Source organism: Nicotiana attenuata, unplaced genomic scaffold (assembly GCF_001879085.1).
Source record: "Nicotiana attenuata strain UT unplaced genomic scaffold, NIATTr2, whole genome shotgun sequence".
In the NCBI taxonomy this organism is placed as follows: Eukaryota; Viridiplantae; Streptophyta; class Magnoliopsida; order Solanales; family Solanaceae; genus Nicotiana; species Nicotiana attenuata.
In genome coordinates this window covers 118,381-135,045 of record NW_017672705.1, presented here as the reverse complement: position 1 = coordinate 135,045, position 16,665 = coordinate 118,381, and the positions used below count along the sequence as shown (strand labels likewise).

The window sequence follows — 16,665 nt, the reverse complement described above, 5'->3', positions numbered from 1 at the left end:
AGTTCCAACTTTAATTTTATTTTTAATACTAATAGTTTATCAAAATTAATTTAGAGTTTTTATAGGTATTTAATTTGAATTTTTAGTCATTTTGGCCCAATTTCGCACATTTTTGAAGCCCCAATCAACAACCCTACTCCTAAAGCCTGCTGACCCGCACCCAGTCCGCCTGACCCGCCCCACTCCTTGTTTTAATCCTAGCCCTCCATCACCTCAGATCCTAAGGCCAGGATTATTTCCCCACACCCAAATATAAGCTTAATTCTTCCCCAATCTGACCCTAAATCTAACACCCCAAACTCCAGCCGCCTCTGCCTTGCCTATGCCGATCAAGACTAGCCGGAATCGGATGAGTCACACACCCAAACTCGCCTCAATGGTCCCCCATGGTCCCCCCTCTCCTCTCCTCTCCTTCTTCCACGTCACACACTCCGTACAAGCCTCATCATATCCCTGAGATTCACGCATTTTCCTTTCTTTTTCGTTCGATTAGAAACAAATCCGAGACCCTTGAATAAATCTTGGAGAAATGGGAACCGTTGGATGAATATTTTTGTCCAAAGTCTTCCGATTTTTGTTTGTGAAAGGGATTTTCGGAATTGATTTGAGGGCAAATTCGGGTTTTTGGGCGAGTTTTCTTGGAGAGGAAGGAAGGAGAAGCTTCGAGGGCTTCCTATATATTTGGGTCGTAGACAGAAATTTAGGGGAGGGGGGTATTGGAGAAGAAATTAGGGTTTGGAAAAATCATCAATCTTCTTCTCTGACTCTCGACTTCTTGGAACAATCAGAAAAATACAAACAAAAGCAAATTCTGTTTAGCCCTTTCATCTTTGGATTTCAGTTTTTTTTCTTTTTTTTTTCCAGATATTTAGTTTAATTTAAATCTCAGAAAAACACAAAAAAAATATAGTTCACTTTCTCCTCTGGAATTCTAATTTTGATTTAAGCATGGAGCGTGATTGAGTCCCGCTGGCGTTAGAATTTTGGAGTCGCCGATCGAGGTCCGTCCGTGGCTGCTGATCCTGTTTTCTTAGTTGTTGTTCCTCGCTGCTGGGTTCTCTTGTACTTTGCTCCTGGGATTAATTGAAGTTGTACAAATTCAGGTCCATTTCTTGACTCCCCCTTACTTTATTTTTGGTGTTATTAAAGTATGATAAGGGCCATAAGTTTGGTTTGAGGAAATTGGTTGAGAGTTAGTTTTTTTTGAGATAGTTGATGGCTGACTTTGCTTGGTTTTTATAATGAGCTGATTAGGTCGGTTTGTTATAGCTAAGGCTTTGTTGAGGTTTGAATTGACATAACCTGTTTCACTTGTTATTAGTACTAGGATTGATCACTTCGTTTCTGATGAGTTAAAGTAGTTGAACTAGTTTGAATTACTTGTGTATTTCTATGAACACTCTTGCCTACTCTTGTACTGTTTGCTAATAGTCAAGTTAAACTTAGTTCTTGTTCATGCCTTGGTGCAAAGAATGTGTAACTATCTTGATGTCTATCAGTTTGAATGTTCCATCAATTTGTTCACGTTTTCAGTGATCTATTTCCAACCTTGGCTAAGATTGAGATCATTTCAATTTTTTTCAAGCATCAATTTCTCTTAACTAGATAGGTTAAACTTGGTAACTTCTACTTCTTTGTAATTCTGTGCAAGTCTTCCCACTTAAAAATGGAAATTGAATCGGAATTTGTCAGTGTATCGCTATCCTTGCGAGATTGATCAGGTTATGCAATTTTATAGTCAAAGGAGTAGCGGTGTGCCTAAAAGAAGTTGACTCACGAATTAAATTCCGCGGTTGATTGTTAGTCCCCTAGCTATGGGTTTTCATCTTTCTTTCTACTGTTTTCAAAGTGGAATTGATGGCTAATGTTCACTTCGGTTCTGCATGTTTTTCAATATGTGCAAGTCCTTTATAAAAAAAAATTTATTTTAACTTTGCTGGTATGTATCAATATGAAGATGAGCTATTTGAAGTTTGTTGAAAGTTAATTAAGTGGAAAGCATGGAGTTCTGAAGGTCACGTAATTGATAAGGACATATATAACATGGTTATAGGTAAAGGAAAATTTAGTGTGCAGGGTACATGTGTATTTGCTTTGGTTGGGATTGATCTTCCTGTGTTATAACATAAAGAATTTTATTCTATTGAGTGAGAATAGCAAGAGGGTGAGGCGGTTTAGCTAGATTTAGATGGCCCTTATCATATTTTGATTCACCATGCTTTTATTTCACTGTCAGTCCATATGCTCTTTTCCTATGTGATTTGGAATTCGTTCTCCCTTGCTTGTTTGGCATTTCGTATGATATTGGGCTGTGGGGCAGAGAAGGGCCAAAGCCCATTAGTGATTAAACTATATGCATGCTTTAGGATTGGGTTTGGTCTAAATACATGAAAATGATAAGTTAAAAGAACATGAGCCAGAGTTGAATTTAGTTTTTCTCTTATTTACTTATTCTCGCTTTATTATTATTCGCTATGAGCATGTTTAGGCCGACCACACTTGGGTAGGCAAGCCTTAGGATTTTCGTTAGTTTCGAGGTAAGAGGTCGTTCCCTTAGTTAAATTTATCTGGGGAATGCCCCGAAGGACTTGTGTATATTTTATTCCGGGGAATGCCCTGAAGTACTTGTATTCGGAGGCCTAAAGTGGAACTCGTAGAATTTTAGTTTTAGTTTTTATTTTCCTTTTATTAGGTGGGAACGGCCTTGAAATTCTTGTGTGTTCTTTTCCGTGTTTGTTTTTTATCTCAATCGAATATTTTAAAGCCAACTTGATCGAGTGCGCAACCGTACTAGTTACGGGACTTGGGGAGTGCCTAACACCTTCTCCCGAGTCAAATGAACCCCCTTACCCGAATCTCTGGCGCAGACTCGGTTTTAGAGTCTAAAGTGTTTTAAAGGAAAAATCATTTTTTTTCTTAAAAAACGGTGACCTGACAAACCGAAATCAAAGTCAGGTGGCGACTCGGAGTAATTTCCTTTTGAACATAATTTTTGTCACGTTCTAATTGGAAAACCCTTTTCAAGCTTTACTAAATCTTTTTTTATTATTTTTAAGAGGGTTTAGTGAGGTTTGTTTTTGTAAAAAAGGGGTTGTGACAGGGCCTGCACCTTGGAATCCAACAAAACACACAAAATCTAACAAACCATTCAATTACGAGTCCAACCATATTAGTTTCACTCAAATACGACTCCAAATCGATGTTCAAAACTAAAAAATTCACTTTATGAAATTTTAGGCTGAAATTTTAGGCTAAAACCCGCAATTTTCTCTTTTGGGACCCTCAATTAAATGCCGAAAGTGAAAATAGATTCATGATATAACATCAAAAATGAGTAGAGAACACGTACCCCAGTCCACATGGTGAAATTGCTTCAAGAATCACCTCAATCCGAGCTCCATAGCTCCCAAAATGTAAAAATAGCCAAACCCCTCGAAATAGAGTACTTTATACTTCTGCCCAGGCATCCTCTTACGCGAACGCGGGAGATCCATCACGTTTGCGATGAACAAAATATAATGCCAACAAAAATTCTCTATGCGATCGCTTACAAAGAACTGTGAACGCGAAGAAAAAGCGGCCATTGCCCAGCTCAGTCAACCACACTATACAAACGCGTGCAGGCTTACGCGAACGTGATGCTCAAATTGCAGCAACCTACTCGAACGCGTCTGAGGACTCGCGAACGCGTTGAACAATTTCTCCCAGCTTTCAAACAACTCTACGTGATCGCGATCCATACCACGCGATCCCAATTAAGGAAACCTGATACTCAGAGTTCTACAGAACCTGCAATGAAAAATGAAGGAAAAATAATTCGAACTCAATCTGAAACACGTCCGAGCCCGTCGGGACCCCATACAAATATACCAACAAGTCCCATTATATAATACGGGTCTACTCGAGGCCTCAAATCCACATAACAACATCGAAACAACGAATCGCACCTAAATTTGAACTTGATGAACTTTGAACTTTTCAACTTCCAAAACTCGAGCTGTAACATAGCAAATCAATCCGGAATGAACCCAAATTTTTCATACAAGTACCAAATGACATAACAAAGCTATTCCAATTCCCGGAACCATAAATCCGAATCTGATCCAAAAAAGTCCACTCCCAGTCAAACTTCCCAAATATCCAACTCTCGCCATTTCAAGCCAAATTCAACTACAGGCCTCCAAATCACAATCCGAACATGCTCCTATGTCCAAAATCACCCGACAGAGCTAACCTAACCATCAAAATTCCAATCCGAGGTCAAATACTAAAAGATCAGACTTGGTCAACTCTTCCAATTTAAAGCTTTTTAGTTGAGAATCATTCTTCCAAATCGATCCCGAATAATCTGAAAATCAAAACCAATAATTCACACAAGTCATAATACATCATACGGAGCTACTCATGCCCGTAAACTACCGAGCGAAGTGCAAATGCTCAAAACGGCCGGTCGGGTCGTTACAGGGATGCAGTATGAATTTCCCCCTTCACCTTCTGATTAACCCAAATCCTATAATAAAGAAGGTCTTTTGAACAATAAATAAAACTTGAATGTCAATTGACAACTTAAATTTGAAAAGAAGTCATATGGCCAACTTTCCCTATCTAAGTAATAATACGTTTTACCATGAGAGATCTTTGCTTGAAACAAGACTTGTTGGTAGATTTTTGTAGGTTGATAGTGGTTTCTTTCCACATCTTGCCTTCGAAAATTTCCAGCATATATTGATAGAGGTAATTTATAGAAGGTATTTGTGAATTGAATTCTTAGCTTGAGTGCTCCTCTAATGATTCAGGATTTTGAGGATGGTGCCACCTTGGGGTTTAAATTCCAAATGTGAAGCAATAATTCTCTAGATACTTTTTTTCTATTTCACTATTGGAAAATAAGATACTTATAGTTTCCTTTAGTGGTAACCTACACCAACAGCAATTGGAGAGAATATTAATACCAAATTCTATGTAGCACATCATTTAATGGTAACATGCTTTTCAAATTTTCCAAATGGTAAAAGAAATTTTGAATAGCATATTTGTTGGTATTACATGATCTTGGTACAGTCTACTTATTAGTTGGTTTTATTAGATAGCTTTAGTCAAGATCTGGCCCAAAGTTTGGCCCACGTGTATTTATAAGTTTCCGAGTTTACAACCCATGTAAAGAGGGTAGTGTATTTACAATTTTGCCCCTATGTATAAATATAGGTTTTTAGAAGTCTCTGTACCGATTTTTACACTCATAATGAAAATATCGATTTTTCTCTGAGCTCTCTTCTTTCCTCTTGTCTGAAACCCTAACCAAATACATATAAGTTGCAGCAGGTTTATTAATCTTCACATGGTATCAGAGCCATGAGCATTAGATAGATCTTGACGAGAGGAGTCGATCGATCTTACCCTCACCATTTGAATCAAAGGTTTTGCTGGCTCGCCATTTTTTTGCGACTGGTCTACGACAACAATATTTTGGTTTTTGCTGAAAATTTGATTCTCAGTGAGTATTTCTCTTTTTTGCCGAAGATTATTTGGAGTTGGTTTGGAAGAGTTTTTTTTTTTTGGTGACACAAAACCCTAGACATTTTCTTTTGCATCTAAGTGTTCATGTGCCTTCCTAAAATGGTGAATATCGAAATTCCTGTGAGTGCTGGTTCTAGTGATACTTCTACATACATTCCTGACCCCACAAGTCCTTTATTTCTCCATTCGTCTGATATACCTGGGATGTGTTTAGTGAGCACTCCATTCTCTGGGTCGGGGTATGGAGGATGGAGAAAAAGCATGATAGTGTCTCTTTCTCCTAAGAATAAAATACGATTTGTCGATGGATCATGTCCTAGGCCAGTTACCACTGATGTTGCAAAGCTGCGTCAATGGGATAGATGCAATAATATGGTGATTTCGTGGCTAACCAGCTCACTTTCACCAATCATAGCTGAGAGTGTCCAGTACTTAGGTACAACTGAGAGTATTTGGAATCAATTGGAGCGTAGGTATGGGGCTGTAAATGATACTAAGGTGTTTGAAATAAAGAAGGAATTGGCCTCCACACAACAAGGTTCCCTTGATATTGCGTCATATTTCAATAAACTAAAGAAGCTCTGGGATGAGTTGGGTACAATGCGTAAGAACCATGGAAATCGTTGCATGTGTGCTGCAAGAGATGGTATTCAAAAGGATTGAGGAGGAGGATAAGCTTCATCATTTTCTTATTTGCCTAAATGAAATATATGTGGGAGTGAGAAGTAATTTGCTAATGATGCAACCTCCTCCCACACTTGATAGTGCATACAACATTCTGCTTCAAGATAAAAATCAGAGGCAACTTCAATACACTCCCCAGCTAGTTCCTGAAGCTGCTTCTTTTAATGTGAATGCCAACAATAAGACATTCCCTCCAATGCAATATACTCTGAAAGTGGACTTTGATCAGTCCAGGGGAAATATTTTTTTTTTCAAATATTGTATAAAACCTTGACACCTAATCGACAATTGCTACAAGTTACATGGATTTCCACAGAGTTTCACATTCAATAAAGGGAAAAGGATGGTTGCTCATGTGACTGCTGAGACTGAGTATCCTGCAACAACCTACACTCTACCTTAGTACAACTCACCTCAACTTTACACAGCTTCTGACCATGAGGAACATGCCTCTTCAGTACCTGGATTAACCAAGCAGCAGTATGCACAACTTATGTCTCTCCTGCAACAGACTCAAGTTTCTTCAGCTACTGATTCTCAAACTAACCTCATGTGATCTTCCAACTTTGCTGGTAGTACTTTCTCTCTGCCTGTTTGTATTAATGATTATTCTCATGTTTGCTTACTGTCTGGTGCTAGTAGAAATATTTGGATTTTAGATAGTGGAGCTACTAACGATATGACCTCAAACAAAAATATACTTTCTAATCTTACTCCACTTCCCACTGCTTACTAGGTAACTTTTCGCAATGGTTATAAAGCAAAAGTTACTTATACTGGTTCTGTTACCTTGTTCCCTTCTTTCACTCTTCATAGAGTCTTATACATTCCTAGTTTTCAAAATAATTTAGTCCCAGTTTACAAGTTGATTCAACAATTTAACTGCATGATCTTGTTTACTTCCTCTTCATGCCTTTTAATACAGGCCCATTTCATGAGGAAGCTTCTGGATCTTGGTAGACAAGACCAAGGCCTCACAAGCTCCTTCATTCCAATGAGTCTGATTCTAGTCCTAGTTGTCCTAATTATGTTTTCAATAAAGATGTGCAATGTATGAATAGTGGTGATAGGTTCTTTGCCAATGCTAAACAATCTATTTCTGCATTGAATTGTGTTCCTCTAGTTTCCAGTAATGATGTACCTAGTATAAACATACATGATGTACTTTGGCATCATGGGCTGGTACATATTCCATTTGCTAGAATGAAAAGTATTTCTTTCATTTCTACTCAACTATATTCTAAATAATCTTTTGTGTGTCCCATTTGTCCACTAGCAAGGCAGGCAAGGCTGTCATTACCCCAAAGTAACTCAGTTTCCAAGTGCTTGTCTGAACTCATTCATGTTGACACCTGGGGACCATATAGTACTAACACATACTCTGATGCAAAGTATTTTTTGACCATTGTGGACGATCATAGCAGGGAAACCTCGACTCATCTAATGCACTCCAAAAGTAATGCTTTCAATTTGCTAAAAGCCTTTATCTCCATGATCAGAACCCAATTTAATCTTCCATTCAAAATCATTAGGAGTCATAATGCCTTAGAAATCGGCCTTTCTACTTCTGCCGTACAATATTTTTCAGATAATGGGATCATGCACCACACAACTTGTTCTCATACACCTCAACAGAATAGCACTGTTGAAAGAAAACATAAACGCTTGATAGAGACAACAAGAGCTTTATTGTTTCAGTCCAAACTACCTACCAAATTCTGGGGGGATTGCATCCTAATTGCCACACATATAATGAATAGGTTTCCATCCACTGTTTTTCATAATAAAACCCCTTCTGAAATATTATATGGGAAGGTTCCCTCTTATTCCCACTTAAAGCCTTTTGGTTGCCTCTGTTATGCCACTGTCCCTAAATGTAATAGGGATAAATTTGACCCAAGAGCTATACCTTGTGTCTTTCTTGGTTATCCATTGGTAAGAAGGGATAAAAGCTATATAATCTGTCTACTAAATCTGTGTTGGTCTCCAGAGATTTCATCTTTCATGAATCTATATTCCCTTACTCCCTTCCATCATCTTCTCCTTGTCAGTTTCCCACTTTCATTTCTGATGATACCTTTCCTTCTCCTTCCCCTGCCCTTTCTCCTACTTTCTCCTCTTCTCTACCTGCTTCCATTATCACTGATTCTCGTGTTCCTGATGATGTTTTGCCTATTCCTCCTAATTCTTCTACTATTTCAGCACCTATTCCTAACCATGTAGCTACTGCCCCTTGAGGTGATCCAATTTAGTCTTTTCAGCTTAGGAGAAGCAGTAGGAATCACACTCTTCCATCACACCTCAATTATTTTGCTGTTCAGCTTCCTCCTTCACTCTTTAACTCCACTACTACATCCCTTTCTGCTGCCCACACGGTTTCTTTTGAGCCTCATTCTTATATTCAGGCTATTTCCAGCCCTGCTTGCCAAGAAGCCATGAGGAAGGAGTTTCAGGCTCTTGAAGCTGATGGCACTTGGACAATAGTTGAATTACCTCAAGGGAAGAAAGCTATAGGGTGCAAATGGGTCTATAAGATTAAGTATAAAGCTGATGGTAGTGTGGAGAGGTACAAGGCAAGGTTGGTTGTAAGGGGTGATACACAAGTAGAGGGTGTTGACTTTCATGAGACATTTTCCCCGGTGGTTAAAATATGCACCATTAGGTGTTTAATTGTTGTTGCTGTTAAGAGGAATTGGTCTCTTTTTCAATTACATTTCAACATGTGTTCTTTCATGGTGACTTAGATGAGGAAGTGTACATGAAACTTCCCCCCTGGACTAACAGTTGCTTCTACCTTAAATTCTTTTTCTACTCTTGTTTGTAAGCTTCAAAACTCTCTCTATGGATTGAGGCAAGCCTCCCGACAATGTATGCGAAGCTATCTCAAGCTCTTTACACTAGAGGATACACCCATTCTTTGAATGATTACTCTCTCTTCTTGAAGAAATCAACTTCATCCACTGTCTTGCTTGCTGTTTATGTTGATGATAATTCTTATTGGTGATGATCTTGTTGAGATAGCTGCTCTCAAACAATTCCTAGATGACCAATTTAAAATCAAGGATTTAGGTTTGCCCAATTATTTTCTGGGTATTGAAATATTGTATGATGCGTTTGGGGTTCTTCTTTACCAAAAGAAGTTTACTTCTGATTTGATTTCTGAGTTTGGGTGCAGTGATGCTTCAGCAGTAGTCTCTCCTCTTAAGTTGTGTGTCAAGTTGACATCTAATCAGGTTGAAGTGTTGCCTAATCCTCAGTCTTATAGAAGCCTCATTGAAAAGTTGAATTTTCTCACCCACACTCGACCAGACTTGTGTTTTGTTGTCCAATATTTAAGTCAATTCCTCGAGTCTCCTCGCATTCCTCATATGGCTGCTACAGTGCATATCCTGAGGTTTTGAATGTCACACTTGATGTAGGGGTGTTTTCTTAATGCTTCATCAGATTTTTCGCTTAAGGCTTTTTTTGATAGTGATTGGGAAGCTTGCTCTGAGTCCCGCAGGTCAGTTTCTGGTTTTGCATATCATTGGGAGGCAGCCTTATTAGCTGAAAATAGAAGAAGCAAGCTATTGTTTCTTTATCATCAGCAGAAGCTGAATATCGAGCCATGAGTAAAGTTGTGGGTGAACTTGTTTGGTTAGTTCGTTTTCTTGTTGATTTAGAGTTGCCTATTTCTACCCTAGTTCCTATTTTCTGTGATAACTTAGCTGCACTTCACATAGCTAAAAACCCAGTCTTTCACGAGCGAACAAAGCATATTGAGGTCGACTATCATTTCATCCGGACCAAGTTGGTTGATGGTCTCGTTTCTTTGCATCATGTTGTTACATCTCCTCAATTGGCTGACATTTTTTCTAAGTGTTTAACAGGTGGATATCATCGCTTCTTACTTGGCAAGTTGGGTGTGGTATCACTCTCCAACTTGCGCGCGCGCGACGGGGGGAGGGGTGTTGGCATTACATGATCTTGGTTACAACCCACTTATTAGTTGATTTTATTAGATACATTTAGTCCAGATCTGACCCAAAGTTTGGCCCACGTGTATTTATAAGTTTTTCGGTTTACAGCCCATGTAAAGAGGGTAGTGTGTTTACAATTTTGCCCCCAAGTATAAATATAGGTTTCTAGAAGTCTCTGAATAGTTTTTTACACTCATAATGAAAATATCTATTTTTCTCTGAGCTCTCTTCTTTCCACTTGTCTGAAACCCTAACCAAATACACATACGTTGTAGCTGGTTTGTAATCTTCACAAGATCTTTGTTCCAAATCTTAGCTAGTAAAGGGCCCTTGAGCATTGAGGGTCCAGATGGCCTGATCCTTTATGTTGGGTTGTCCAATATAGACATGTGTGACTTGTTGAATTACATATGGAGAGACTGTCTTGCAACTTCTCCATGCCCCATCTTTTGTTAAGGAGGTATGATCCTTAACTTTGGTGTTACCAGATTTTTAGTTTGAAATTGCAATTTGCCTGATTAAACCAGAGGTGATCCATCTTCCCACCAAAATAAGCTGTTGCCTGAGTTTATTTTTCACAAGATACATATTATTTTTTATCTTACCCATTGTTTCCAATAGATTTCTCAGGTGCTTGAGTCTTTGGTGTTGATAACTTTAGATAAAGGGTTGGAGATGTATTTAACATGTAGGAACTTGGTTTAAAGATTGTCTTCATTTCTGAACATCCATCATCTTTTGGCCACAAAAGAGTTACACATATCTTATAAATTCTCGAAGCCAACTCCTCGTTCCTCCCCTGGAAAGCTCATATTGCTCCAAGAACATCAGTGATAGCTTTTTTTTTCTTCCTTTCCTCCCTAGAAATTGATTAACCTTTTACTTCTTGTATTTATAGCCTGAGATGTTATAGGTTCATCAAGTCAAATTTTCATTCTTTCTCCCTCCTACCCACTTCTAAGATGAACACGATTCATGGCTCAAATGTCTAGTACTTTCGCATTACTCCAATGCTGCATGATGCCTCGCTATGTTGTATGGCAGACGTAACTTTCTTCTCCTCCTTTTCTCCTTTCCCTTTTCGTCTAAATTGAGAAAATTGCTTTATTCTCCTCTAGAACAGATTGGTGGTTGTTCTTCAGGAACTTAGAACATAAATTCAAGGCTATTGTAGTTAGTTTATTCTAATAAAGCCATGGAATTGTGGTATAGATTCATCACCGAGTTGTATGCCTAAATTAAGTCATAAGACTTAGGAGGGCATGAATTCAACCAAATAATGATTCTATTTGTTGTCTCATCCTTTTAGAAGGTATCAGATTTCAGAGACAGTGTGCCATCATCTAATAGGTCATGATCTTCAAATGGATGCGACAAAGCGGATCACATGAGTGCACATTACGACATTTAATCCAACAGTGATGTCGTCGTCGTATCTCTAGTTTCTTGTAGTATGTGATAACATTTAGAGGTGGACCTACATGGAGAGTAGTGGGACCATCGGAACCTGTTATCCTGAATATAAACTATGTATGCATATTTTTATATACAACAAGGACCTTTAAACTATTTTGATGTTCCCCCTCAAACACAAAATATGGATTGCTACGCTGGTTTAGTATGTCGTATCTATCCCCTCTCACCTACATGACTTGGGTTTGAGACCAAACACTAGTGCTTTTTTCATTTTATTCTTTTTCCTCAATAGTATCCTGTATTTAGTGCTCAACTTAGTTTTTTAAATTTTTATTTGTTTTTTATATTTTCTAAGTTCATCAATAATTATTTAGCACTAGTATATAATAGGTTAACTTCTACACAAAATAGTCTGAAACTCCTTTTGAGAAATATCCTTCTAGACATCAAAAACGTAATAGAGAGAAACATAAAAAAATTAAAGGAATTTGAATGGGGATAAGATATTCTATTAGCAAGAAGCCAATCACCTCCTTTATCTTGATAACTAAGTTTATAAAAATTACCATTTTCTTGACCTGTATAAAAATAAATAATTCAACAAACTATTTCCCAAAAATGTAGAACCCATTTGAATAAATAAAAAAATAAAGAAAAGAGAAATCTGGCAACAAGCTGCAACCAAAAAAGCAAAACAAAAGTTGGCAACAAGTTGATATGGACGGCAATTTGCAAAACTGCAAATTGGAACGAATGCATTTGATTGGTTAATTTGGACGGCAACTTTTCCAATAGAAGGAAGTGTTTCGTTTCAGTTTAAAACACACCAAATCAGGGAGAGCGCAATAGAGCATATAGAGAGTAATCCACAGATTGTAGTCTGTGAGATAAATAGAGAGTGGGAGTAATATTGTAGTGAGGTGTTTAAAATAAAGAGTGTTATTTCTTTCGAAGTTGTAGTAGTCTCTTGACACTACTAAGTTGTAATATTATAGTGGTAATATTGCTCTGCTCGGATATTGTATTTTACCCCGTTAAAATATTTGGTGTCGTTGTTACTCTCTTGTGTTATTGTTACTTACCATAGGTATTATTCCTGGGCGGGATATTATTTTTTCCCAACAAAAAACAGTAATAAAAAAACTCCAAAAATGTCCCTTCTGCCTTCAAAGATCACATCGACAAAGCAGAAGATGTCTGTTGATTCAACGACAATGATTGAGACTCTTTTTGGACTACTTAACAAATCTAATCTTGATCTTGTTAGACTAAGTTTATAATATTTTGGAATATTCTTTCAGTCACTGACTCAAAGTCATTAAGTTTTCAAAGAGTTAGCACGCCAGATTTATCGTTATTAGCTGACATATTTATGTCAATAGCGCTGCCCTTGCTGTGCTCAATTCCTGGGTTCGCCTCTGATAACATTTCTAGAATGAAATGATAATTAGAAAAGGACTAGGAATGAAATAAATTGTGAAAGATAAGACGAACTATACAGAAGTACTACTCGCCCAAAAAATGGTGCGAGAATAGAGCAGCTGAAACTTCATTGGAAATTTTTTTATACGATACACTGTGGATTAACTGAAGGACTGAAAGCAACAGCTTGGATGGAACCGGAACAGATACTATCCTTTATTTATAGGCATAGAACATAGAATATGCCCACTTGTGAAAACAGAAAGTAAAGATTAGTTATGCCCAACCCCAAGTGCGGCATGTCTTCGTGGAAGCTAATGCCTTTGCTGACTTCATGGCTAAATATGGAATATGGATGCATTCGTAGCAATATTACTATCTTAACGCTCTTTCAGTTCCCTCCTTCCTTTGTTTGCAATGCTTATGCACATGAGTACGTAGTACTCTTTCTAACACTGTGTGACAAGAACAGTCAACTTTTGTAACGATTAAGTTTCATATAGGAGTAATAAATTATCTTTCCTGCATGTGTAGAATAAATTGTAGAATTTAATACTTTCGCAATATGCTACGAATGAAATCTTTGGAGGTCGACGAAACCAAAAATACCATGAAGCCAGAATCATTTTCATTATTATTAAGATATATCACAGATTAATAAACATGTATCATGATTCTGTAGTCACCCCATACTACTTAACTGCATAATAACCAAACTCTTAGGGTAAGTTTAATTATGAGATAGCATAATTAGTGGCCTCTATGGAAGGGATAAAGACAATTTGATCATCTTGAAGGAAATGACATATAGGGGTAGTTCCAGGCTTAACTTTAAGCACTACAAAAGGCAATCCCCTTGGGTTCCAAAGAGATGTATCTTTGTGGCATACAGATATTGCTTTAACCTTTGTTCCATCAGCACCTATCATAGATACCGCAAATGTCTTGGTATGTCCACCAACATGGCAAAAATGCACTGCATATGCATAATTAAGTTTGTGGCATACCATGTTATCCCCATCACCTATTTGTTGAACTTCTTGAATGGTGTATTCTTCCAACATTGGAGTTTCCCCTTGTACCCTCGTTGTAATTGACACAATATTATTATTATTTCCTAGCATGGATAAGCTGAAATCTACCATAGATTCCAAAGAAGTTGCACAACTTTTCTTCTCTTTATGTTTCACCTCTAGCTCTTCACAAAATTTGATTGTTTCCTCAATAGTTTGAGCATCCTTTGAGCTACTATCTATTGAGAAATGGTTTAGAATTTCTGGGATTTTTTTCAAAGAGAAGGGAATCGATTCCACAAATTGGCGACTCAAAAAGGGTGCTTCGTTTTTGTTTTTGAAAGAGGGAAAGTTGATGACTTTTCCCTTCGCCAATTCCTTCTCTAAGAAGTAAGGTTTGTAAAGGAAATCATCTTGAAGATCACTCTTACCACGGCTTATTTCAGTTACTTGTTGGAATTCATTCTTGCTAGGGATTTCCTTCTTTATATCACGAATCTCATCCTCGGTAGCAACATGATAAACCAAGATTCCATGCTGGTGTAAACCGTAGTATACTTTTTCCTTTGTATTCTTCTTATCTTGTTTTAGCTCACGTATGTCATCCTCTGTAACAACACAACGAAAATTATTTTTTTCCAAATAATGACCAAATTAAGATAAAGAGTTTGGGGCAATCATCTAGCCATGGTTTATTTGGATGACAATTATTTTTCCCATCGATAAAGTTTAATATTCCAAAGTGACAAGCGGTAAAATTGTTATTTTCTGTCAGAATGAGGTCTAAAAACATTAACATGTCCACTTGGAAACATCATCCATCATATATGAAGGGTTGCTTAAATTAACAATATAGGTAAGTTTGTTCGGGCTGTTTCAAATTGGATTAAATCTACAAACTTTGATGAAATCAATGTTCTATATATGTCAATGTTGAGAAAGTGCAATAATTAAGTTTAATAATCGAGGAGTAATATTATCTTATTTTAAACATAAAGTTGCAAATAAGTAATTAATTAAATAGGTCCACACAGAGATACTTTTATCTATGTTTGCTTAAGAAACTTTTGACCATAGTTATAGCAGCTTAACCACACACTACTAAAAAAAAGAGTAAATTTGCGACTGAATAATTTCGACCGATTTAATTTAGTTGCAATTTTTAATGATTTGGTCGGAAACTTTATTAAAAATATATGTTAATTTTTTTTCTTCTAATTTTTGGCTCCAAATTGCGACTGATTCAGTCGCTCAGTTACGCGAAAAATACCGCAAAATATGTATTATGGTTTCCGACTGAATCAGTGCAAGCATTAACAATACGTGGATAAAGACATATTAGGAAGATAAGTCAAAGGACACAAATAATGAAGTGATAGAAATGTTGTGTTTTCTCTCAAGAAGGAGAACATCCCTGGAGTTGTAGACAAACCTGATTGGGGAAGGAAATCATTGATGACTTTGGGGATTTGAGTGTGGGGCAACTTTACTTTCCAATAAATCTCTGGATATATTGCTGCGTAAGTACTTGTCACAAAAGCAATCTACATATACAACAATAAAAAACTTTTGTTAATCAATATATCTCCTATATAAGCAATAAGTAGAATGAAGCTCTTCCACTTTCAGATACTTTAATTTTCCAAAGAGTATATTAGGTAAGTTGATTGAAGTATACCACGATAGTCAAAACCTTCTTGAAAACTCTTTTAAAAGCAATGGCAATTTAGGAAGTATGATACTGTATTTTCGAAATGAAATGACTTCTTGATAAGGATGAAAATTAAATAAATTGTGAAAGATAAAGACAAAACTATATAGAAATCTACTCACACAAAAGATGATAAGCGAGCAGAGCAGCTGCAAGTTCATTGGAAATGATAGTGTGGAATGGATAACGAGACTAGAAAATGTCCTTTATTTATAGGCATAGACATACAGTGTCACCCTCTTAGGGCGATTATTGAAAATAAATATTTATTAGGAACCAACAAGGCGAATATTACACGCACAAAGTGACAAAAAAAAAAGATCATAGACATGAAGATCTGTTTGTATTAGAAAATGCGATCGAGGAAATGAAGTTTTTGCTCTTGACTGATCTTAGCAATGGTATTAGATAATCGCTTTAATTTATGTGACCTAATTTACTATGAAATAAAAATGAAGAAAGAAAAGAAAATATTTGAAATTTGTAACTTTTAGGCATTTGTGTCGCTATAAAATTTCTCACCGGGGTAAAAAAAGTTAAAGTTGAAGTGTTTTCAAAAAAAGTATGTCATTATTTTTTTAAAAATTTAAAAAATAATGATATTACATAAACTGAAACGGAGGATGTACTAGTCTTTGTCGAACAGAGCCGACTATATATTATTACTCGGCAAATTAGAAAATGAGTTGTCAAACATGGCGACTAACTGGTAACTTGCAATTATTGAAATTATTGCATAAATTCTTTTTGAATGGCAGCCTGGAGTATTACTATAATGACATATAGTCATATATCAATTATGAAATACTTTGTAAATTACAAGTTGCGTCATCAACTTACAAATTTGGTTGTGGTAAGCGTAGTATGTTGAATATGACCAATATATAATGGGGCAGATGGCGAGTGATGTCTGTCCTAACGGTAGTGGCGGAGCTAAAGGGAT

The 16,665-nt window shown here is 36.9% G+C and overlaps 1 protein-coding gene and 1 long non-coding RNA gene across 2 annotated transcripts; one reads left to right on the top strand and one right to left on the bottom strand.

The window, feature by feature from the left end:
* The first annotated feature begins 265 nt into the window (after nucleotides 1-265).
* On the top strand, nucleotides 266-11,889 carry LOC109214191. The gene is made up of 2 exons (XR_002066126.1): nucleotides 266-1,103; nucleotides 5,323-11,889. It is a non-coding gene; the product is annotated as an uncharacterized LOC109214191 (long non-coding RNA).
* Nucleotides 11,890-13,594: 1,705 nt separating this feature from the next.
* On the bottom strand, nucleotides 13,595-15,949 carry LOC109214190 (BURP domain-containing protein 5-like). Its single transcript, XM_019378091.1, has 3 exons — nucleotides 15,845-15,949; nucleotides 15,444-15,555; nucleotides 13,595-14,619 (listed from the first exon to the last, which is right to left on the bottom strand). Exons 1-3 carry the CDS (start codon nucleotides 15,881-15,883, stop codon nucleotides 13,733-13,735), a joined length of 1,038 nt encoding a protein of 345 aa, XP_019233636.1. The 5' UTR covers nucleotides 15,884-15,949; the 3' UTR covers nucleotides 13,595-13,732.
* Between the last annotated feature and the right edge of the window lie 716 nt (nucleotides 15,950-16,665).